The sequence below is a fragment of the Cystoisospora suis genome (assembly GCF_002600585.1).
Source record: "Cystoisospora suis strain Wien I chromosome Unknown contig_1201, whole genome shotgun sequence".
Taxonomy (NCBI): domain Eukaryota; phylum Apicomplexa; class Conoidasida; order Eucoccidiorida; family Sarcocystidae; genus Cystoisospora; species Cystoisospora suis.
Genome location: NW_027154002.1, coordinates 59,639 through 81,457, shown reverse-complemented (window position 1 = coordinate 81,457; position 21,819 = coordinate 59,639). Strand labels below are relative to the sequence as shown.

The 21,819-nt window shown below is 51.1% G+C and overlaps 5 protein-coding genes across 5 annotated transcripts; 4 read left to right on the top strand and 1 right to left on the bottom strand.

Moving 5' to 3' along the window:
* Positions 1 to 912: 912 nt before the first annotated feature.
* Positions 913 to 5,593, top strand: CSUI_002831 (large protein with signal peptide cysteine- - mucin). Its single transcript, XM_068063030.1, has 3 exons — positions 913 to 2,729; positions 3,421 to 4,368; positions 4,668 to 5,593. Exons 1-3 carry the CDS (start codon positions 1,445 to 1,447, stop codon positions 5,042 to 5,044), a joined length of 2,610 nt encoding a protein of 869 aa, XP_067924997.1. The 5' UTR covers positions 913 to 1,444; the 3' UTR covers positions 5,045 to 5,593.
* An 821-nt stretch (positions 5,594 to 6,414) lies between these two features.
* On the top strand, positions 6,415 to 9,189 carry CSUI_002830 (uncharacterized protein). The gene is made up of 5 exons (XM_068063029.1): positions 6,415 to 7,554; positions 7,786 to 7,848; positions 7,988 to 8,134; positions 8,370 to 8,506; positions 8,743 to 9,189. Exons 1-5 carry the CDS (start codon positions 6,774 to 6,776, stop codon positions 8,893 to 8,895), a joined length of 1,281 nt encoding a protein of 426 aa, XP_067924996.1. The 5' UTR covers positions 6,415 to 6,773; the 3' UTR covers positions 8,896 to 9,189.
* A 340-nt stretch (positions 9,190 to 9,529) lies between these two features.
* CSUI_002829 (uncharacterized protein) lies at positions 9,530 to 11,322 on the top strand. The gene has a single exon (XM_068063028.1). The coding sequence runs from the start codon at positions 9,829 to 9,831 to the stop codon at positions 11,101 to 11,103; it is 1,275 nt and encodes a 424-aa protein (XP_067924995.1). The 5' UTR covers positions 9,530 to 9,828; the 3' UTR covers positions 11,104 to 11,322.
* A 921-nt stretch (positions 11,323 to 12,243) lies between these two features.
* CSUI_002828 (pp-loop family protein) lies at positions 12,244 to 15,032 on the bottom strand. The gene has a single exon (XM_068063027.1). The coding sequence runs from the start codon at positions 14,378 to 14,380 to the stop codon at positions 12,380 to 12,382; it is 2,001 nt and encodes a 666-aa protein (XP_067924994.1). The 5' UTR covers positions 14,381 to 15,032; the 3' UTR covers positions 12,244 to 12,379.
* A 135-nt stretch (positions 15,033 to 15,167) lies between these two features.
* On the top strand, positions 15,168 to 20,785 carry CSUI_002827 (elongation factor p). The gene is made up of 7 exons (XM_068063026.1): positions 15,168 to 15,946; positions 16,588 to 16,652; positions 17,459 to 17,528; positions 18,374 to 18,462; positions 19,005 to 19,059; positions 19,584 to 19,665; positions 20,208 to 20,785. The coding sequence occupies exons 1-7, from the start codon at positions 15,520 to 15,522 to the stop codon at positions 20,218 to 20,220; spliced, it is 801 nt and encodes a 266-aa protein (XP_067924993.1). The 5' UTR covers positions 15,168 to 15,519; the 3' UTR covers positions 20,221 to 20,785.
* Positions 20,786 to 21,819: the final 1,034 nt, after the last annotated feature.

The following is a 21,819-nucleotide window of genomic DNA, read 5'->3' as shown; positions in this document are numbered from 1 at the left end:
CCTGCTCAGCTAAGCTGCCAGGAGTAACAGACAGGCGTGAACCTGCTGTTGGCGCTGTCTTGTCGCTCCTGACCTAGCAGCGTGTGCGTTCGACGGCGAGCGTCTTTCGAAAGAAAGCAGTGTATGTTATGCTATAAGGTAGCGACCAGCTATGTGATCACTCGCAGCATGTGCCACGACTAGATGAGGCCAAACAGGCTGACAGGTTTCCACTCATGGTAGGCGGTGTGAGCGCTGTTCGGTGCGACACTCCGAAGTCACTTAGTCCTATTGGATGCAGTGAAGGGGCGGACTGTTATTGTCGACGGTCTAGGAAAGGGTATGGTAGAGACTTAGACCAGCGGTGGAGCACGTGTTTTCGTCGACACCGAAGCCTCAGTCGGTTTTCTGCAGCACTTTTGCACGCAGAGACAATAATAGCAGTGCTTCTGCGCTATTGACTGCGTCACCGATCCGGTAGTTCCTCCATTGCTTTCGGAAACACAGCCATAAGTATTCGAAACAAGGCAGTCGACGGCAGCACTCCGAGCAGCCCCCCGTGCGACTGACTTCAAGGCGGGAATCGGTTGTCGACCCCATCTCGCAGACTTGAATAAGCTTTCTCACGCCTGTCAGACAAAGTGCCCTGACAGGAGACAACCACTCTCCGCTGGAAACAGCTGTTGTACGGAATTGGGAACGCGCCTTCACACTCACTAGCGACGTGCCGTAGAGGCCAGACAGCAGAAAAACACTACTGACATGTGCCGCGCGCGTTCAATTGAGAGGTTGGTAGCAGTTGCCCGAGTGTCTCAGCCGCAGCGTGCATGTTTTTGCGAATGCATATCTCCTCAAAGTCATACGATCCGAACCTCGCCACGGGGTACAGCGACTTTTCCTGGTGTGCAATAAGCGATTTCAACCGCCTTTTAAGTCTCGCACTCAGCAGCGTCTTCCTGTCTCCCAAGCCAGTCTGCCTGGTCTCGGTGGGTGTTCTTGACGTCTGCAGGGGCTCCAACCCGGCATGCTTGTCGAAAGAGGCAGACAAATCACAGAGCATCCAGTGCTCGGTGATCCTGACTCACTGCCCTGACTTCGCTGCTTGACTGAAGTACAGCATATGTGTCTTATAGAACCTGCAGGTACTGGCGTATCCAATACGGCCGGCAAATTCTCCGCTGCCCAACTGATCACTGGCAGCCCTTCCATGTTGTATTGCACTACATTTGTCGCTGTCTTGCAGAAACGGTTTTTCTTCCGACCTCAGTTGAGACTTGCTAATCTTGACAGATAGCCTTTTTACTCTTCTGCCTTCCTTTCTTGCTTTCTTGGCTCTGCCCACTTGTCCACTTTTTTCCTGTCCGAGTATACGGCCAGCGACTTCAAATGACGAGGGGATCTGATGGGGTGTCCGTGCCGAGCTTTCAACTGAAGGCCCCTTTTCGAAACTCTAGGAGACTCCAGTATGTTCTTACGAACTGTGAGACGTGCAAAAATGAGATCGTACAGGTCCGCTGCACGGTGTGTTGTCGGTCCAGACACCTGTAACTGGAGGAGCAGTCCTCCGCTTGATGGGGGGTCTTCACGGCACCGCCTGGTTGGACTCGTCGGTCTTTTGCATGTTCTCGCGTATATATTATGCGCACAAAGATTCCGAAATCCGCTAGAAGCAAATACGACTCCATTAAACGTCACATCAGCCAGCGCCTCAACGGCTGCGACAGCTTCGGGTGTCCTCAAGGAGAACACTGGACTTCAACTAGCGGATGATGGCATCTCGAGGAACCTAGTAGTTGTTCGCGATTCCGAGAGAATCAACTGGGGTCAGCAGCAAGCCGAAGCACAGCGCTCAGCGCAGGAGCTGGCTGCAGTCTATGAGAAGGATATCTCGATTCTTGGCCGAGTTGGACAGAATTCCGAAATCAACGGGCAGTACAACTTCATCAACTCGACGCAGACTGGCCACCCTGAGTACCGGAAAAGTGGCCCTGCAACGCCGGGCACCCCTGACCTCTACCTCTTTTGGGTTGCATCAACCGGACCGCAAAGCCCTGCGTTCTGGGCTATTGGGGAAGTCCCCGGTGCCAATGAGAAAGTCCGTGCCTTCATTCCAAGTGAGGCGGAGACGCCCGATGAGGCTACCGGCGAATGGTTTGTCTTCGAGCAGTCACTGTCTGGTGTTCTCTTCAAGCCAGATTCGTTTATTGTCGCTACTCGTGTAACATGTTCTAATGGAGCTCGGGACGGGCTGGAAACAGGAGTGGACTGCGGAGGCCCCTGTATTCCATGTGAAACGTATCGGAGCTGCCGCTTACCCAAGATGCTTCCTCCCGGCTACGCCCTGGGCAGCTGTCCCCCTGATGGCCTCCTGTTTCACGGCCAAGCTTGCTCATACAAATGTCCGCTGGGGTGGAAGGAGAACGGCGGCTTGGGTCGAGTCTGCTACGACGGGACGATCCTCGAGATTCGCAGGGGGGACGGCTGTGAGCAAGCGTTCGAACGCCCCGAGGAAAACTGCCGGTTCCTTCTCCTTGACGGAGCCGCAGAGGAGCAATCGCAATGCAATGGTCTCTTCATCAGCCACGTAGTAACGGGGATGAGTGGTCAGCGCGCAACATTCTGGCAGAAAGATATCGGCGGCCCCCTGATCCATCTCTACTGGGAGGAAGGGTACTGGATTTGCGGATCTTTCGAGACAGATGAGGAGTACGGTTATGTTCCAGATCTGCGACCGGAAAGGCTTATCAGCGGTATGTTTGTAACGACGTCTCTGAAGCACAACTCGGCACGTCAGACTCCCCGTGTCCTTCGAGACCACGACCCCGCAGGCACTGTAGCATCGGCGGTCCTTCTACCTCTCACCTTTGAGTATGACGGGCTGTCTCCAAGCACAGCACCGTGCGGCATTCGATTTCAATTCTCTTTAAGCTGCGTTGCCCTGTCTCATGTGACGCCACTGATCGGGCAAGGGTGTTTCTACTGTTACTGGTTTTCCGGCTTCGCTTTCAGTGGCCAGACAAGACTTGCAGAGATGTGCTGCGGCAGTGTGAAAGTGTAGCCTCTACGCGCACAAGCTCACCCTACCCCGAGGACGACGTTCTCTGTCTCGCGCAAGCAACGGTTCAGTATCGTGAGACACGTATGCTACGAAACAAGCGTGGCTTGCAGGCCAAAGTAAATATATGATTAGAAACAATACACATGGTGATACCAAGTGTACCTCCGAAGCCCCGTAGAGATAACTAGAGAGCAAAAAGAAGAGTACGTGCCAAGCAAGGGTGTTACCAAGCTGTACTGCATGACGCGTGAGTGAGCCATTCTCAGTCTCTCCACTGAAGGTGCAGAACCTTGTTTTCGTTCATGTCAGTTTTCAGGCTTCTCTGTGACATGTGTGAAGGAGTTGTCTGCATACAGTTTTCTAATGGTATGCTGGTTTTGCAGCGCGGTCGGTGCCTCTGACTGAACAGACAGGAGTCTGGTCCACATCAAAGGGTACACGAGACCGACCGGTGTCTCTGCACTGTGTCGATCCGCTTCGGTCAACCCCGGCTGCGGAAGCGTGTCCTTCTTTCTACTTTGAGGGCTGGTCGCTCTCACAGTTGAACGGGTATTGGCATGAGCTGCTACCGCCTTCATCTGATGGGAGGCCGCGCTTCATCAGTGAGATGAACCTCATCATGCATTGGACACCCCTGGGCTACTGGGTGGCTGGGCTTCCAGAAGATGATACAGCTGCGCTTGCACTTTCATTTTCTCCGAGCAGATATCCTCCACCCAATGGCTGGCGTAGCTGGAGCAGTGAAAAAGGTGTATGGCAGGGAGAAGAGAATGTACGCTCGCAATGTGTACCCTTCGATGACCGAGTCGGTGCTGGTACAGAGAGCACGCGGAATAGTCACTACGGATTTCCTGCTACTCTTGTGGGGGCGTCTGACCCTCATCTCTTAGGAGTTGCAGGACTGCTAGAAGGCCTTCTCTCTTTTGAAGAAGGAGCGGAACGTATACAGAATAAAGAGTCTCTCGGGTTACCGCCTCAACAGACGTGCCCACACCTTCGTCTCCAAGGTGGCAGCGGCTTGGGAGAGCGTTGCAACGGAGTCTGGTCGCGCCCGGCTAGAGCACCTGTCCCAGCAAACTTACCAGAAAACGACACGTACTTAGTCAAGCTATCCATAGATAGCCGGGTGATGTATTTGTACCGTGCTGAAGACCAGTGGAGGTGCACGGCAGATGGTGTTACAATGCTTGGTTTCTCCGACGCTGGCATCCTTCCGGCAAACAATACAGAAAACGCTGACGCCCTGGCAGCTGAAAGCGGAGGAGGGAACTGGCTGGATGGCCGGCGATACATTCAAGGACCGTGGAGTCTGTCTTGTATACCAGAAGACGGTGAGTTTGGCGTAGCTTCCGTGGGGTACACCGCAGAGTTCTGACACTGTTGGACCAGATCTGTCGGTTACATTCCTCTGCAGTGCAATGTCTTTGTTTGGCCGGGTCTTCGAATGACACTCCGATAGCCACCTAGTTACACTTCTGGAACGTTTGTGTTTTCGGATCGGTCTGCCTGAATCTTTGGCACTGCTGGAGCGGACCTGCCGGGCCAGATTATAGAAGTCCGCCAGCTTTCGTGTTCTATGTCGGTTCTACACGCGCTGAATTGAACGCGTTTTTCTGCTGCGTTGGTGCAGAAGCTCAAAAGTGCGATCAAGTTCGTGTTTCTGGCTTTGCTGATGCTGCTGCGACCTTCAACGGGCTATGGTCGAGCAGTGGCCAAGTGGGCGGAAGGCCGCACTTCACGAAGAAGGCCCAAGCAGGAGGCATTCACCCTACAGAAGAATTACACTTGTTTTATCACCCCCTTCGCTTGTGGGTTATCGGAGCAAGTGTAGCGTCAACGGGTTTCCGTGACATGTTTCCTCGCTTTTTCACGTATTCGCTCATCTCACACAGCCGCGCTCCTCCATCCGGCCTCTGGACAATCTTTGAACGCAAGCAAAACAGGGCGGTGTTGAACCTCGTAGACGTCGAGTGTATTCGGCACGTCTCGTCACGGGTAGTTACGTGATGACCTGTTTGCATCGTACGTCTTTTTCCGCTCAGTCACCGTTCATCTGCGAAGCTGGTGCCTCGTCCCCCGTTTTCGTAGAAACCCATGACAGGGCATCTTGTTCGGCCCCACATCGCCAAATTCGGTGAAGATCCAACAGGCTTCAGGGCCACATCGCAGTATGCTCGTTTCTCGAGAGAAGACACTGGGGCTGACAGGTATTTGAGTGCATGGCGGTTGGCTGGTCGGTCGACGCACTAATGGGACGACGAGTCAGTGACTGAAAGTTTCTGGAGAGAGCCTCGCACGGCGTACGTGCACTCCCACAGCACGCCCGTTTGTTGTATGGCGCCCGGTGCTGGCGACGGCGAGTAGACCGGCGACAGTCTGGTCTCCGCAGGGGTTCATAAAGAGTGCGAGGACGGCGCTCGCCTCTGCTCCCACGGTATCTACGTGCCTTTGTCCCATGTCGAGCCCGCACAATCTCCTGCACAATGAAAAAGACGCGGGTGCTGTCCCAGTCACACACCACTGTCCGATGCGCTAGAACGCTCAATGGCTTCGGACGGCCAGGTAACCTGGCAGGCCGGTGGTTACACCAGCCACAGTGAATCTGTGTTCGATTAACAAGCAGTGGCAACCAGCAACCGAAGACTGCTTTCTGTCGAGGCTTTCCGGCAGTACCGGCAGAGCCGAGTCCACGCGTAATCTGCGCCAGGGGTTGCTTTTGCCATGAGCAGCGGTACATCGCTGAGTCGACATGCACAGGTACATGCCCAGAGTCTTGTCTGCTAGTTGATACCCGGCTCCCGGCATTTCCCTCCCACAGACGGCATGTCCTGGAAGACACATAGCAAGCGCAGGGTGATGGGAAGGCGTCCGAAACTTGAAGTCCGGTGTAGGTAATCGTTCTGCCGTGGCTGACGCGTGAATTAAACTTTGAGAAATGGGTCCGTCTCGTCGCTGCCCGGCATCCTGTCTGCCACGAAGAAAGGGGTGAGCGGCTTTGGTCTTGAGTAACCGGAAGTTATTTGCCAGTCAGAGCATTACGCTGTTTGTGCCTTCCGGGTCTGCCCGCGCTGGTGCTGTTTGAAGGTGCCACCTTATTTCAAAACTACGAGGTAGCTTGAATAACTCGAGACTGCCACAAACGTCATGCTGAACGTGCGACACACAGCTGGCGAGACGCATCTACCAGCTACATTAAGGGACTACTGCGATTAGGGCGGGAAAAGACGGGAAGAAACCGTCGAAGCAGCTTGCGCTTTCTCCCGGGGGGGAACGCACTTCCTTTGAGTGGGCGAGTGACGGAAGCGCCTCAGCCAGCTGTCGATGTAAGGAACACCCGGTGACAAAGGCGTCCCTCTAATGAGTGGGCGACTGCAAAGGTCGTGTCGGAGTGAGCTGTCCTCCAAGTAGGACTGCGTGGAAGTTTCCTGCAAGTATTGACACATGCCCTGTCATGCCGCTCAGCATTCCGCGCTACTGTGTTACTTTCCACTCGACCAAGCCGCCTCTTTCCGTATGATGTCAGTGAGGCACCCCCGAGACGAGTTCTACGTTCTCCGGAGGAAGGCTTGCAAGTCATTCCTGGAGGCGGCTAGCTTGAACTACAACCTCCGCTGGACAATTTGAGTCCGCCTTGGCAGGATCATCGGCAGCACGCTTGGCCCGTACTCAGTGGACACTTGTCGAATTCGAGAAAGCCAGCTGCGAAACTGCGCTTCGCTACTCTCGGAATCACAAAATGAATTCTCTCCCACCCAGCCTAGCTGCATGGGCGGCAGCTCCAGTCCATCCAGGAACAGTTCCAGTCTGCGTCGGCACCTGGCAGCAGCCAGCAGGTCAGTTTGCAACTCCAGTCCCCCCGAGTACGTCGTATGTCTCCCCGCAGTACCCAACCAGCCCAGGTACTCCGCTATCTGCTGGCCTAGCCTTCCCCCCCTCACCTCCTTCACCGGCGTTTCCACACACAGGAGGCTCGCCGATGCAGGCCGGCGTTGCCGCTTCCAGCTGGTCCCCCGTGTATCCTACATATGCACCGCCGACACCCGGGTCTCCGCTTCAAGGGTTTGTGTCGCCACTGGCGTCTCCTTTGACATCTCAACATTTGGGCGATGGGCGTGTCGTTTGTGGGGCTTCGCCGACAGGGGTTGCCACTGCTAGCCACTCGCAACTTCACGGACTGCAGAGTTCACAGCTATGTCCTGCTAGTCCACCTTCACAGTGTGGCACTCCAACCTCCGCTCGCACACATCGCGGGCCCGTCCTACGTGTCCGCGGTGTCCCGCCCCTCCCTCTCTGGAGCCTACATCGTCTATTTTCAGCCCACACAGGAGGGGAGGGTGTTCTTGACGTGAACCCTGAGTCTCCGGGAGTCGTGCTGGTGAAGCTCTTCAGCGAGTCCGCTGCCAACGCAATCGTGACAGCGTTGAGTGGGACACTGCTCGCATCGAGCTCCGAACCCCTCACTTTTGAGGACACGACCGCGCCACTTACCACAGGAGTGCCCCCTCAACATTGCCCAGGTGAGGAAAAAAGCTGAACTGCTTCCTCCTTGCAACACTGCTTGTCTAGAGTTTTGGGACGAGCAGCTCTCGTGTGCGATTAGATGACAAGCCTCGACTGAGAGGCGACAAATCTTCCACGTGAGTTCCAGGCTACACCGTAGGGTCGGCTGGGGACACGTTTCTCATGACAAAGTGGGGTGCGAGTGCCCCGTGTTCAGTACTTCCCCTTTTTCCCCATGCTGCTCATAGGCACCCCGAGCGGAACCAGGTCTTTCCACAAGCCACCTACGTGCAAAGCTGTTCAGGGTAAAGGTACGTCATCAGCGGACGAGGGTTGAGCACCCAGGCTCTGGCCGCGTCCCACGAACCACAGAGCTCCAGTGGCATACTTCCTTCTCCCCTGAATCTCTAGCTGAAAAGTTCCATGGCTTTTGCGTCTTCTGTCAACCAGGCAACATACTATCTCCTTCGGTGAATCCCAATCGAGGATGCCGGCTGCTAGTTAAGAACATCAGCCCTCAGACCCAGTCCGCGGATCTCGTGGAGTTCTTGTCGCAGTGGGGGCGCGTGGCGGACCTCCATTTTTTACGGCGACAAGGTAGACGGCAGGCTGCGCAGGGTGCTTCACGACTGTCGCACGGGCCAAGCAGTGGAGCTTGAGTTTCTGACTAAACACTGACTGCTTAGATGGCTGCGTGAAAGAGGTACTGTCCTTTCTATGTTTGTAAATCTCGTTTCAGGGGAGCACTCTGAGTGAGGCCCCAGTTAACGGTGCCTCCTCAGAGTTCTTTCCCATTTGCTGATCTGGTGGGGTTTCCGGATGTGTTCTGCAGGGAATGAACCAGCAGCGGCTTATGTCACAATGGAATCACCAGAAGCAGCTCGATTAGCTGTGGACTCTTCACAGAACAGCACCATGTCTGAGCACAACCAAAGGAAGCTGATCATACGATACGCGAGGCCCCCCAAGGTACAGCTCGGTTGGGATAGAAACTTCACTCTCTGCAGTTTCTTGATCTCGAGAATTCCCGGGTAAAACTGGTACTGCACTCTAGGCTGACACCGATCACCTGCTTCGTCCCAGGGCGGGAGAATTTCGGGTCAGACAGGCAGCCAGCCTAGCGGGAGTGGTCTTCCCCCGGGAGCTGCCGGTGCACCTACTGCTGAGGGCTTGACTTCTGAGCTCAGCCCCCTTTTGTGTCGCAGGGCGCACCTGGGCCGCGGTCAACGGATCACCCCCCAAGGCGGCGGGCCGGACACCCCGGCGCAGGCCAGGCTAAACGAGGAGTTGAACCTGGACCTGCAACCTACCTGAACATGGCAAGAGCGTCTCCACCACGGGGGCGCGGGCCTCAGTGACCTCAAAGCGGCGGAGGTCCGTCTGTGGTGAAAGGTGCCCTCACAACCAAGCAACTTACTGGACAGACAGGACAAGCGTGAGGGGGCAAAATACGGTTTCCTGGTCTGCTTGGGGCCGCCCTCATGGGGAAAGCTGCTGTGACGCGCTGCAACTAAACTTGTGCGGCCTCACTTGGAGGTGGTTGGTGGCTTGTAAGCTTTCCTTTTGGTATCTGTGTTACTCTCTTTGGCGATCGTTCACCGGTTTGCATTACAACCGCGGCCTCGCGAACTTCCTTTCAGATGCATGTGTGGCAGTACAACAAGAGACACCGAGGCCGTGCCTCAGGACGACACTATGCCGGCATCAGCGCTCTGTAGGTCAGGTGCCGCAGAGACAGAGTAGCCGATAGGCAAGGCAACCGTACTCGACCCAGTGCGCAAGGGCCGCCGCAGTGAATGGCAGCAGCAGGAAGCCGGGCTGGCCGGAACAGGCAAGCAAGCTGCCCTCTGCGTACCCAGTCTGAATTATTCATGAGGGGTCTCCGTCGTGCAAGCAGAGTAGAAACACTTTCCTGCTCAGCGCTCCCTGCATGCTGTGTGTACGTCCCGCCTGCATGCCCCGAGCAGCCGCCTCGAACCCAACAGAGCTGTTCCCGGCGACTTCCCCCTGTTGGCACACCCGACTCCGCACCCACCCAGCGCCACGTCACGTCACGGGAACCACCTCGATGCTTGGAGCGGTGCGTTTGAACCTGTCGACGACCGTTTTTTCACCTGACGACGGTCACGCAAACCACACGCAGAGAGATGAGCTGGGTTGGCGCCGCTCGGAACCGATCCCTGGCCGGACTGTAAGAACCCAGGGCAAAACACTTTCACAAAGGAGTGACACTCGCCTGGCTCAGAAAGGAAGCATTGGTTGCTGGATTCCATTTTTTTGGGAATACCAATATGGGGCGTGCTGTAGACTCGACTCCGCCTGTGCAGTGTCCTTCCCGACCACGTATCGGGAGGTGCCAGGCCCGCAACTTCTTGAACGCTCTCTTACTGAACTCTGTAGTGAAAACCAGGAGAATGCTTCTTCTCACATGGATTCTGTCCGTAGTGATACCCTGGCCGTCCTCTCCTTATTCGCACTGCAGAGTCCTATCGCGTGAGCGTAGCGATGCGGCGGGGGGGCTGCTTTTCGCCAGGGGACAGGAGTCACATGCCGGCGAAAGCCCGTCTGCGCTTGAGTACAAAATACCATTACCACTCGTGCCTGACAAAATAAGAGCAGTGCAGAACCATCTGGAGTCGGGTCATCACCGCCTAGTCACCGGTGGTGTATCATTTCGGTGCCAAACAGCTGCAAGGCTTTTCAGTCATTCTTTTCAGAAACTCGGGCCATCTCTTGTATCGTGCTGCGCTCGCAATGCAGCAGATACTTTAGAGCACCAAAAAGCCATACTGGCAAACCCGGACAAGAGTGGACTCCTGGAGCCCCTACTGGATCTGCAAGAGCAGCTCGAAACGGAAAACTACGAGATCGCAGTCCGTAACGTCCGAGAAAAGTATGGAGACCTGTACGCCCGCGTACGCAAGACAGATGCTCGCATGCATGCTCTTCTGGAACATCACGAGTTGAGAGGACGGCCGTTAGTCCCCGGAAATGGAGATATCCAGGTCGGCCCGCCCAAGCGCTGCTCCAAAGGAATTGCTGCTTTCTCGCTCTCCGGGTGCGCAGCCATCAGGTTCGTTAAAGCAGAGGCGGCCGCGACAGCAAGGGCAGCTGTGACAGTTGCTTACGAACGAGGACTGCTTGCTCAGTTGGCAAACCAAAAAGAATCCTTCGACATCGACACGCAGACTCAAGAGGCGACTGGCGCGAGTCACGAAAAGCACGGTGCGAAGCTGAGTGACGCGTACAACGCGACCTACAACAGCAGTTCTTCAGAAAGCAAGCACAGAGACCAGGACGCAGACGCGGATTACCTCACAGGAATCGCAAGAGCCGCACATGCACGCATTCGGTCGTACGTGGTGGATCTCGACGAAATTTGCGTTCGTTCGGCAGTCCATGTGCTCTCGGAGAGGCCTCCCCAAGAGGTTCCGGAAGTGACTGATGTAACAGCGGGAAACCCCGGGGATGAAAGCGGGATAGGATCTCCGCGCAAATACATCCGGGAAGTTTCAGTCGAGACCGATGCCCGGCAGGCTTTGCCGCTCACTATAGAACAGGAGTGACGCAACAGCCACATCTAGTCAAGGGAACTGTGAGTGCTGTTGCAAGGGTAGGCCGGTTGAGGACAGCCTACCCATGCAACAGCACTCACAATGAAAGTTGTTCAACAAGCTCGGTGGCCTTTTGGTTCTGCTCGCTGCGAGCAGTGTTGTGAGACAACCCTGGACCCGAAGGGATCTCAAAGGATCTGCTATGGGAGGTCACGACTGATGCCCTCTTCTCTCCCACTGTGTATCCACATCTGATGCGTGATCCATGGGCCAAGGTGCCCTGTCCGGTAAACTGCTGTAGCGGCCGGAGCTGTGCCTTCCAACTTGCTGGTATCACAGGGAGTAGAGCACCGGCACACTGTGTAACAACTTGGCTATACCATGCTTAGTAGCCATTGCGACGCACCGCACGTTAGACTGTCGGAGAGACTCAACGCCGGCTGACAATCTACTCTGCAGCATGAAGCCCGACAGCCTAGTTACCAGGGCTTTGACGTCGGTACGTCCTGTTTATGTTTCTTCCGAGGGCTGTACGTCGCCTTGTCAGTTGAACGGCTGGAGCGCGTTGTTTGTTGTGGATGCTGGGCACACAAGGCGGAACTGAGATTTGTTCATTTCACGGCTACAATGTTTTGGTTTGCTGCGACAGGGCCTCTACCTCCATTGCTACCTGCAAGACCCCACAACGATGCAACACTGTTTCGTGCAGATACGGGCCGCTGCGGTCGATGTCAGCAGCCAGGAGAAAAGTGCCATTACCGATTTCTTGTGGCTCGGCAAAAACCAATCGATTTTGGGCGCTCCTACGAGCTGCGCTTTCTCCGGGCCTATAATGCTTTGAAGGAAGTCGACATTTGCTTAACAGTGAACTCCGTAGATCTACAGCGTTACACAAGGTCTATTTCTTGTTCTTTGCTGAAGTCACCGAGGAGAAGTACCTTCTCTCACCTGACAGTCCTGTTGTTTGAGCGACGGTAAGACTTTCCCTACAGTGGCTAGTCTGCAGCATTGCAGCGCTGCCGACTAATATTGCACATACGTGTCGGCCGCACGCCTAGGGTTGTTGAAATCGTAAGACGGAAGTTAGATTCCCTCTTTTCCGGGGGAAGTACAAAGACCCAAAACTTTCAGTAGGCGGTCAGCCGCCCACAGCTATCTTCAGACAATAAGAGAGCTCGCAGTCGCAAGCCGCTTCACCATCGTCATGTACTTGTCCATCACCTTCACACGACAGCTGCAGCAGTACGCCACTGTGTGAGTCCCAACCAAATTAGAGTGGTACCCCGAATCACCAAGCCAACGAACCGCGAGACACTGACCGGCCACCGTTCCCCGAGATGTGTTTCCCGCCTCCTTCGCTCTTTCCTATTGACTTCGGTTCTCCCCTGGCCTCCAATAACTTCTGTCTCTGACGTGCATTCATTCCCACGAACTGAAGCTTGTTCTCATTCAAAGCGTTGACAAGATCGCAAGCTCTGCAAAAATCATTTGTAGTCCAGCTACCACAAGAAATGCACTGCCGCAGGTTAGACACGCCCGGAGGAATGTTTCGAGTGGTTTTTGTGAGCGCCGCGGCAGACTCAGATTTCTGTCCTTCACGTGAAGTATCTCCCTGTGGCAAGCCAGTCGGGGAGTGAAACTTGTCCGCGAAATCTAGTCGTTGTGAAGTGTCCCCTATAAGTGCGACGCGCGATTGTCGCGTTCTTTTCTCGGGTTCTTCAGCACCTTCTGTTCTAGACTGCAGATGAGGGATGTCTACACTTGAGGGTGCAGAGTCCTTACACCGCTCAGAACTTCCTGTATCTTCCAAGAGTACTTCGTGGCTGTCTCTTCCCGCTTTACAAGATTCCGCCGTTTTCTTTGGTTCCTCGTTCTTGGCTGGAGGGGGAATCCAGCTTTGTGCGGCATGCAATAAGTCGACAATCCGTTGTTGCTGTTGAGCCCCTTGGAGTGCGCAAAGTAGCCCTCGTACAAGGCCACGATATGCCGCTCCGCTGTATGTACACTCCGTGGCAAAGTAATCGAGCCGATTGAAATGAGCATACAGCACGACTTCCCTTTGAAACGATGCTAATAAAGGCTTGACTCGGACAGTTCCCATACCACCCTTAGAGCCAGTTATAGGTGCAGCAGATGCTGGCAAACGCTGTGTATCTCCTCTAAGAAGATTCATCAGAACAGTCTCTGCACCGTCATCTGCATTATGCCCGGTGCACAAGACATCTGCCTGGATATCTTGTGCTCCCCTCTCAAAGGCCTGACGCCTGAATATACCACAGAATGTACAACTGTGCGTAAATGCTCCTGACTGACCTGACGGTGTCTCCTCTCCTTTCTCTTCTTTATTACCTTGACGGCCACGCGTACTGGAAGCCGTCGTCTCTTCCGCATCTACAGCGGCACCCGTGTTTCCATGGCCTGCTACGGAACGCTTGTCTCCGCGCGTCATTTCTCTCTGTTCCTGCGCTTGAGGTGGAGACAAAATCGGAGATGGAGACGAAAAAGAAGAAGAGTTGATCGAAAGAGAGGAAGGAGAGGGCGATGTTGATGACGACTTCGAACAATGACAAGTAAGAGGAGAACAAGACGACGAGGTGGTTTGTGTTCTTTCAATAGATAATGATTGAGGAGAAGACCTGAAATCTTCATCTTCGTTTCTCTGGCGAGATTTCGAACGTTCTCCTTCTGGATCTGCATGACCGGCAGCAGCCATCTTGGCAATCCTATCCATTGTCCATCCTTGATAGAGAGAGTCATAAGATACAATATGTAGAGGAAGATTGTAGACTTCGCTGTTGCGCTTCACAGTAGCAAGTGCATGATCCCTATATCCCTTGATACCCTCATCAACAGCAAGGAGATGAAGTGACAGTCCAAGATTCTCCCTTTCATTGAGCGTATGTAAAACATGCAACAAAACAGCAGAATCCTTACCTCCCGAGACACAAACAGCTACTCTCTGTCCTCGGGAAAACAGCCCGTGATGACGGATGAAAGAAAGAACATCATTCTCAAAAGATGCTATGAAACAATCTCGACAACTCTTCAAGCGAGAAGCTGTACGGACGAGACTCACACGAGGCGAACCACAAAACTGGCAGCATGATGGGGGAAAGCTGGAGCGTGTTTGAGGTGATGGTGTTGACGTGTCGATAGGAACAGAGGACAAAGCAGAAGAGGGTGAGGGCGAAGCTCGTGTAGAAGCTAAAGTAGACATCGGAGAATGACGAATCGAAGAAGAGGACGGGGAGGAAGAAGGCGAAATCTTCCTTGAAGAGGACTCTTCCATGGTTACCCTGTGCAGAGATGAGAGTGTCTCCGTGTTCCTGTCTCCCTCGTTCACGATGCTTCACATGTTATCAATCTAAGCTCATGCGGAAAATCTGACAATTATCTCTTCTAAAGTGTACATACACGACAAAGAGTCTCCTATTTGAAAGAAATCACAAGGAAATCTTGAGACAGATGCGCTGGCCTCGAAACCGCAAGTTCCTGTGTGGCTCTTTCATCCCGCTCCAGAACGGCGGAAAGAACGCTGTCATCACTCCGGGCCGCTACTATTAAAAGACAAATTCACACGGGCAGGTCGCCGTACAGGGAGTCAGAAGAGAAGGTTGGATTCTCTTTCTTAACGCTCAGTTTGGGGCACGCCCTAGAATCAGTCGGCCTGTCTCCTATGCCTCCGCAATGAGATCCTACAATAAGTGCGGGAAGGAGGTGGAACATCTGCGTATCACACCTTCCAGAACGCAAGAAGTCGCTCTGCCTGTGAGCTTGCTTGCGATGAAGAAAAGTACGGCTGCGCTTCAAGGAAAGTAAGCCTTCTTCCTATCTGTGCGACCGACGTGGCCCATTGCTCTCTAAAGGTCCAATCAGGAATGAGTTAGCAAATAGGATCTCCCCACGCAAGATAAAAGAGACACAAGAGAAAGAAAGCGGCAGACTAACGAAAAAAAAAAAGGTAGAAAAAAAGCCGTAGACCCTTGGCATTGCATGCATGTCATGAAAACTAGTAATGCCAGAACGCCTGCATGCATCAGCAAGAAGAACATGCACACTGAGAACTTTATGTTCATCTGCTGATAAAGGCCAGCTGCGACCTCGATTCCTCATTGGACCATCAAGCATTTCTCGTCACGACTCCTTCTCTTACCTCCCCGAGTTTTTAGCGCAGTCCTCCCAACGCCACTCACTCTCCCTGTGATGTTCATCGGGGTCTCCCCTTCCGCGGCATTCAGTTGGAGCTGCTTCTTTCTCGTGTTGTGTCTGCTTGTTTGTCGTATCTTTCCTTCTTATCTTGAATTCTCTTTGCGTCGGCGTGTTGCGCTCTCCTTTTTTCTTTTTTCATCTTCGTTTGTGCTGTAACCACACTCATTAGTCTCAATCCGACTCCGTCAAGTCCCCGGCTTCCTGACTTTACCAGTCACGATGCTTTCCCGTACGTCTCGCCGCTATCTCAGCTCCTCTTTCTTCTCTTCAGCATCGTTCCCATCTCATACTCGACTTGCTTCTGTTTCGTTTCCCCGACTACGTAACACCTTCAAGCCATGTGTATCGATGGCTAGCAGACAATCGATGCTCACGACACCCTCCATCTTTCAGTCTCCAAATGGTCACGTCTATCAGACTGTTTCCACAGCCTCTCTTTCTCTGTTTTCTTCCTCGTGCATCTCTTCTCTCGTCGTTCCTACGATTTCTTCCCTCTTACACCATCAGGAGAACAAGAGAAACCCAGGCAGTATTCGTCTTTCTGGTGACCTTATGCCGTGGGCCGCGGGCCCTAAATTCCAGACGCGAGGTTTTGCAACTGTTGGAGTAGTGGATATACGACAAGGAAGTATTGTTGTTATCGATGGTAAGAGGCTTATCGACACACTTACACCCGTCTATGTATACCTTTTCTCTATCTCACCTCTTACAAAGAGAGCCTACTTTCTGTTCGGTCTCTTTCTTCCTTCCGTTGACCGGGCGTACGTGTACGTTCCTATCTACACAAACGCGGCACAGTACGCATTGTTTGTCGTGAGAAACATTGGACAGTATGAGGTCGTGCTGTATCCCTTCTTTGTGTATCCTGTAGCTTCTGCATGTGAAGGAAGGAACTTATACAGGGAGATCGCAAGAAGAGAGGAGGAGCAGTCGAGTGACTGACACAGGAGAGTCTTTCAGGTTGTCAACATATACAGATATAACATAACTATGGCTCTGTGGGTACGATGACGACGATGGTACAACAGATGAATCTGGATAGATAGATAGATTGAAGATAGATTAAAGATAGATAGATAGATAGATCTCAATGTTCGGTGCGTCATCCCCCACTTCATACAACGTCTTATCATTTCAGCATCTCTCTTCTGCCGATTTTGAGCAACAAGTTTATCCTGTCATTCTCTTATTTGCTTCCCTCGGTTTTTCCTTCCTGGGTGCCTATCTTTCTGGCTGTTTTGTGTGTTCTTTGAAAGCTCGTCTTTTTGTTTCTCTCTTTGTCTCTAGGCAAAATCTGCGAGATAACAGAATGGCGACAGATCAAATCGGGACGTGGTGCTGCGTCTATTGGGGTGAGTGACGTCTCCTAACAACGAGAGAGAAGAAGGTCGAAGAGCTATTTCAGAGATTCCATGAATATTATATGATCTTTCTGTACATAGGCAGGAAACAGGCTTCACGAGAAAAGCTGTGGAGATCCATCTGCTTCGATAGAGGCAGAAGAACGAAAGAAGAAGGAAGTGTTCAGTGTCCTTGCGCTTGCAGCTCCCTTCTTACAGTGCTTAGTTCATCTCGAGTTCTTCGTTTTTTCACTTCACTTCAGTCTGTATATCATTTCCTTATATCTCCACGAGACTTTACAAAGAAGTCTCTATCTATCCTTCTCTCTATATAGGTGGATACATACCTCTCGGTCTTTCTAGCTTTCTCTGTCTCTCCGTATTCACCTGTCTACGGATGTATCTATATCTAGGTATTTGGCTGTCTATATCTCTTCCTATTTGTCCGTTCATAATACTCAGATATACCTCTCATTCTGTATAGACGTTGTGAGTCTGTGTACTATAGTGTGTGTACGATCAAAAGAACTTACGTAGCTTGACTTTCTACGTGACACCGGTATCCTCTCTAGTCCATTCTGTTGTATTCCCAGCTCATTTCACCCCGCCAGCCATACACGAGAGAGAGTCTTCATTTGCGGACTGCTCTCGTCGGCTTTTTTTCTCTTTCCGAAGCAGCAAGAAAGCAAAGGGTTTTGTTTCGGCCGAAGCTGAACTCCCCTTTCACTAACTATGGGAGGCAACGCGGTAGATCTTCAGGTGTATGTGCACCTCGCATGAGTCGAGTTGATGACTTGTATCTGTTCTTATCTCTTCAGCTTAGCTACATTGATCTTGGGACATTCAAGGGAGGTGATGCCAATTTCTCCGTCAACAAAAAGCTCGAGTGTACGTCCACTTGGGATTGAGACGAATCTGTGTTGGTCCGAAGAGTCTATGGAGATAAGGAAGCAAGTTCTTCACTCTTTTTCCAGACAAGGGAGGGATTCAGTTTCTTTTCTCTCTTCTTCTAGCTAGATAGTTAGATAGAGAGCTCGTCAACATGTTGTAAGAATATCAAGCACATGGAGACCATAGATGATCCAGCAAATAGTACGTTTGCACAATGGAGTTTAAATGTATCTCCTATATCCCCCTATCTGCCGGAGGTAACTCTTCTTTCCTCTCCCCTTCCTTTTCTCATCACACCACACTTTCATGTGTATCGACAAAGAATATCTATATGTATCATGCGGAGATGTACTGGCAAATGTCTTTTTCTACATATGCGCAGAGGTACTCTCCATCTGTATGTATATGTATTCATTGCCATATCCCTCTATAGTCAAATCAGCAGCAGAGTCGGAAATCTGCTGTACCGAGTAAGCTGCCTGACTCAAACAGTTTGATATGCCTGCCGCGGTTATCTCAGTCACCCCACACAGAAGAGAAACACGCGAGGCTCCCTCTGCCTCTAACTCCGCATGTGCTCTTCTCCTTGGAAGAACAGGGCAGCTGATATGTCAGACAAGCTAGCTAAGCGGAAGAGTTACACGGACACACAAAAAGAGAGAGACAGACAGATGGAGAAAAACGTAGATATCTGACTATGTGTACGTGTGTGCCACTTATCATACGTGTGTATCTCTTTGATGCGTTTTGGTTATATCCAACATGTAAAGGATGTCTTGTCGTAGGCGGTGTCTCCTCGCTGTGTACATACACCCGGTGTCTTATTTGTGACGTGTATGCAGTAATTCAACCCGAAAAGAAGGCTTTCCAGGTGATGTATGTGGATGAAGAGAAAGATCTTGTTGTCTTAGCAGATGAAAACTTCGATGAAGTAAGTTGTTCGTCTTCTTCTTCTTCCCTTTTCTCCTTCATTTCCTAGAGGCCTCATCTGCTCCTCTCCAATCTTTCTTTTCATGCACCAGCAGCCAAACACGTCCTTAGCTAACTTTTCTCTTCTCTATCTTCCGCACCCGTGAATGCCTTCCATGTAACGTCCTAGTCTTCTTAGCTCAAGAAATGAATCGCTCGGCGTCTCCTGCTACGGATTTTTCTCACTGCACATGTCCCTCAAGCCAAGCTCCCTACTCGTCAACAAGCGACGCGACGTGTGTCTCTCTGGTATACGGGGGGACATACAACTGCTCGTATTCCTACCTCTTCACCTCTATGGTCTCTATATGCATAAGTACAGTTTCTTTATTCTCATACGCTCATGGTGACGGAAAAAGACTGTCTTCTTTACATGTGTTAGTGTAGGACACAGCTGTCATCACACATCTATTCGTTATGGATCTATATGGGTGGTTTATATCATCCGCATGCAGGAGCGGATGTTGTCCGGCGGTCGTTTTCTTCTTCCTTGTTTCCGTCTAGGTTGAATTTCCCCTCAGACTTTTCGGTGGCTCTTCTGTGGCTTCCTTCTTGAAACGTAAGAATAGGGAAAAAAGAAGAGAAATGCGCGTGGCAATCACCGTATGCTTCCACGTAGTGTCTCTCTACGCATATACGTATTCATCTGGATAGACGCTAGCAATGTATGTACCTGCTCTTCATCTTTCTCTCCGCATGTACGTGTCTAGCCTGAAGTGTCTGGTATATGACGACCTGGCAGCGCAGATGTCGGCCTTCGAATATCGTGAAACACATATGTAGGGATATGTAGGTATAAATAGATGTATGTGTATACTTAGATATACAAGTACGACATACATATCTGTACTCCCGGCTTTTAATTGTAGGTCGTTCTTAGTAGACACACCACTCCGCGTCTACTTTCGGAGACCTTTCTCCTTATCTCAACCCTTTTCTTTCTCTCCTAGTTTCGTTCATCCTCTTCTTCTTGACTGATGGAGGAAGAAAGCGACGGCTAAGAAAACTGTTTTGTCAGTCGTCTTTCAGTCGCAGGAAGAAACCGACTAGTTTTCTTCGACTCGTGTTGGTGTGTATATACAGCTGAAGTGAAGGTTATGGCTTTCATGCATGATGGCTCACCAATCAAAGTCTCACTTCCTCCCTCACTTGTTCAACAGATGAAGTAAGTCTTCTTCCCTCTTCGTCATCTCTTCTTCTTCCTTCCCTCGCCATCTCTTCCTTCTCTCATTGTCTCTTTGTCTTCCTTCTCTCGTAGTCTCTTCTGTCCTCTCTCGCCGTATTTTCTGTTTTCTTCTTTCCTCATATCTCCTTCCTTAGAGCGAAAGAGACGGAGGATTTCTCCTCCGGGTGAATGAAGAGCTTTTCCAAAGAAGGCCAGTGCCTGTGTCTCTCTGCTGTCACTTGACTCTGTTCTCATCCCTCGGAGTTCCTTTTTCTTCCAGGGTCATGCTGAAAACTGCTTGATCTTCCTTTTAGCACCCGCTACTCAAAGAAGGAGATTCAAGAAACCCCAGTGACTTCTCTCTGTGTTTCTTTCTCTTCTCCAAGAAGAGAAGATATATTTTATCTCCCTTCTCTGTCCGTTCAAACGAAGGGAAGCCTTCACTCACCTACCATCACCCCCCCAACTGGCCTTATACATGCTACCTTCCTTGTATGGCTGTATGAAGAAGATTTGGTCTGTCTCTTCTTCTTTCTTTGTAGGATGAAGAAATAAGCAGAGCAGTTTGGTGATGAGGATATCAATGAAACTTTTCTTTCAGTCACCAACAATCCTTTCTCACTGATCCGTTCTTCTTCTTCTCGAACAGACTTAAGCCCTCATCTTAGATTGTCGACGACTTGTGTAATCTCATGTCATCTATGGGGAATGAAACACCACAGTATCTATCGAGTAGGCCTCCTTTCTTTTCTTGCCTTCTCTTCTCTTTCTTCTCATCTTGATCTCTCTCGCTGTTCCCTTCTCGTATGTCTGTCTCTCCTTTCTTTGTCCTTTAAGTAGTGATAACTTCTTCCGGTGGTTAGGTATCGATTCAAGAGACATGATTTTTCTAAGTCCTTCTAAAAGTCACGGTCGGCTCAGAGGAAAGAGACGACCATCATCCTCTTCCTCCTTTGTGTCCCAAGTCTCTCTTCTCTTCATTCTCAGTTGTTGTCTCAAGATCTCCAGACAAAGCAGTCTATTACTACGCATAGGTTTAGAGAGGTGTGATTGCGTACACACTGTATGTCTTTTTTCATGTATCTGCTTCTATTGTGAACATAGACATATATGTCTGGGTTATGTGGAGTACGAGAGATCTTCGGTATGTATGTATGTATATCCATAGATAGAGATATGCATGTGTATGATGGTGTCGTATCGTGTAGTTTCAACGGGAGCAAGACAATGTCAGGTGTCTATACACCGAAAACGCATGCATGCAAGCATGCATATACCTTCAGAGACTCCTTTTAAAGCGCCTCACTCTCAACATCTTTCTGGGATGAAACATCCTCGTCTTCGGCGGTTATTTCCTTTCTTGATTTCTTTCTATGCATTCTTTTCTAGCTTCTTCTGAAAGAATCACTGACTTTCTTCTATTGTAGTGATCCGAGGTTATTACTACCCTCTATCTCTCCTCCGAGTCGTTTTCAGAAGGGTCAGGTTACCGAGGTATCGATCTATTCATCACTATTCAGACGTCTCCTGTAGCCGCCTTCCCCTTCTAACATCTATCTTATGTAGAAAAGTCTTCGGATGCAAACAGCTAAACAGATAGGAGTACATATGTATATGTATCCGTGTATCCTTCTTAAGATCGACAAAGTCAGAGAAGGAAGTTCAACAAGAGACGACAGAAGAAGGCTTTTTTGCTCGTTCAAGAAGAGAAGCGCGATAAGGCTGTCTCTTCATTCTTCTTTCAGTATGGGAAAAATCAATTCCTCTTTAGCCCTTCGAATATAGGGTGGATGACGGAAGGATCTTTTTCATCCGTATGATGAAGATGAAAGATGTGTCGGCCTCTCTCCCCTTCAATCCTGCTTTCTTCCTGTCAACTCCTTGCTATCACTTTTTCCTTTTTCGCCCAACTGAGTCTTTCTTCTTTAGTTTTCTGCCCGTGGGAGGTGTAGATGATGACGTAGAAGAGATAACCGGAGAAGAGATCAAGATACGTCTGAAGAAAGATTCTCTTTCTTTAATCAAGATTTGTCATTTCTGAAAGAAAGAAAAAAAGAAAGAAAGGTGTGTTCAGCAACCGAGTGGAGGAGGAAATCTTGGCTCGACTTACAATTGTCAATCGTGTATACGCCATCGAACGAAAGAAGAAAGAGA

Excerpts from the sequence above, each read along its gene's own strand:
- CSUI_002829 (XM_068063028.1), top strand. The coding sequence starts at position 9,829 with ATGGGGCGTGCTGTAGACTCGACTCCGCCTGTGCAGTGTCCTTCCCGA.
- CSUI_002830 (XM_068063029.1), top strand. The coding sequence starts at position 6,774 with ATGAATTCTCTCCCACCCAGCCTAGCTGCATGGGCGGCAGCTCCAGTC. Across the intron at positions 8,135-8,369 it reads CCATTTTTTACGGCGACAAG|GGAATGAACCAGCAGCGGCT; the intron begins GTAGACGGCAGG and ends TGTGTTCTGCAG. Across the intron at positions 8,507-8,742 it reads GATACGCGAGGCCCCCCAAG|GGCGCACCTGGGCCGCGGTC; the intron begins GTACAGCTCGGT and ends TTTGTGTCGCAG.
- CSUI_002827 (XM_068063026.1), top strand. The coding sequence starts at position 15,520 with ATGCTTTCCCGTACGTCTCGCCGCTATCTCAGCTCCTCTTTCTTCTCT. Across the intron at positions 16,653-17,458 it reads GTGGTGCTGCGTCTATTGGG|CTTAGCTACATTGATCTTGG; the intron begins GTGAGTGACGTC and ends TTATCTCTTCAG. Across the intron at positions 18,463-19,004 it reads CAGATGAAAACTTCGATGAA|GTTGAATTTCCCCTCAGACT; the intron begins GTAAGTTGTTCG and ends GTTTCCGTCTAG.
- CSUI_002828 (XM_068063027.1), bottom strand. The coding sequence starts at position 14,380 with ATGGAAGAGTCCTCTTCAAGGAAGATTTCGCCTTCTTCCTCCCCGTCC.
- CSUI_002831 (XM_068063030.1), top strand. The coding sequence starts at position 1,445 with ATGTTCTTACGAACTGTGAGACGTGCAAAAATGAGATCGTACAGGTCC. Across the intron at positions 2,730-3,420 it reads ACCGGAAAGGCTTATCAGCG|CGCGGTCGGTGCCTCTGACT; the intron begins GTATGTTTGTAA and ends CTGGTTTTGCAG. Across the intron at positions 4,369-4,667 it reads GTCTTGTATACCAGAAGACG|AAGCTCAAAAGTGCGATCAA; the intron begins GTGAGTTTGGCG and ends GCGTTGGTGCAG.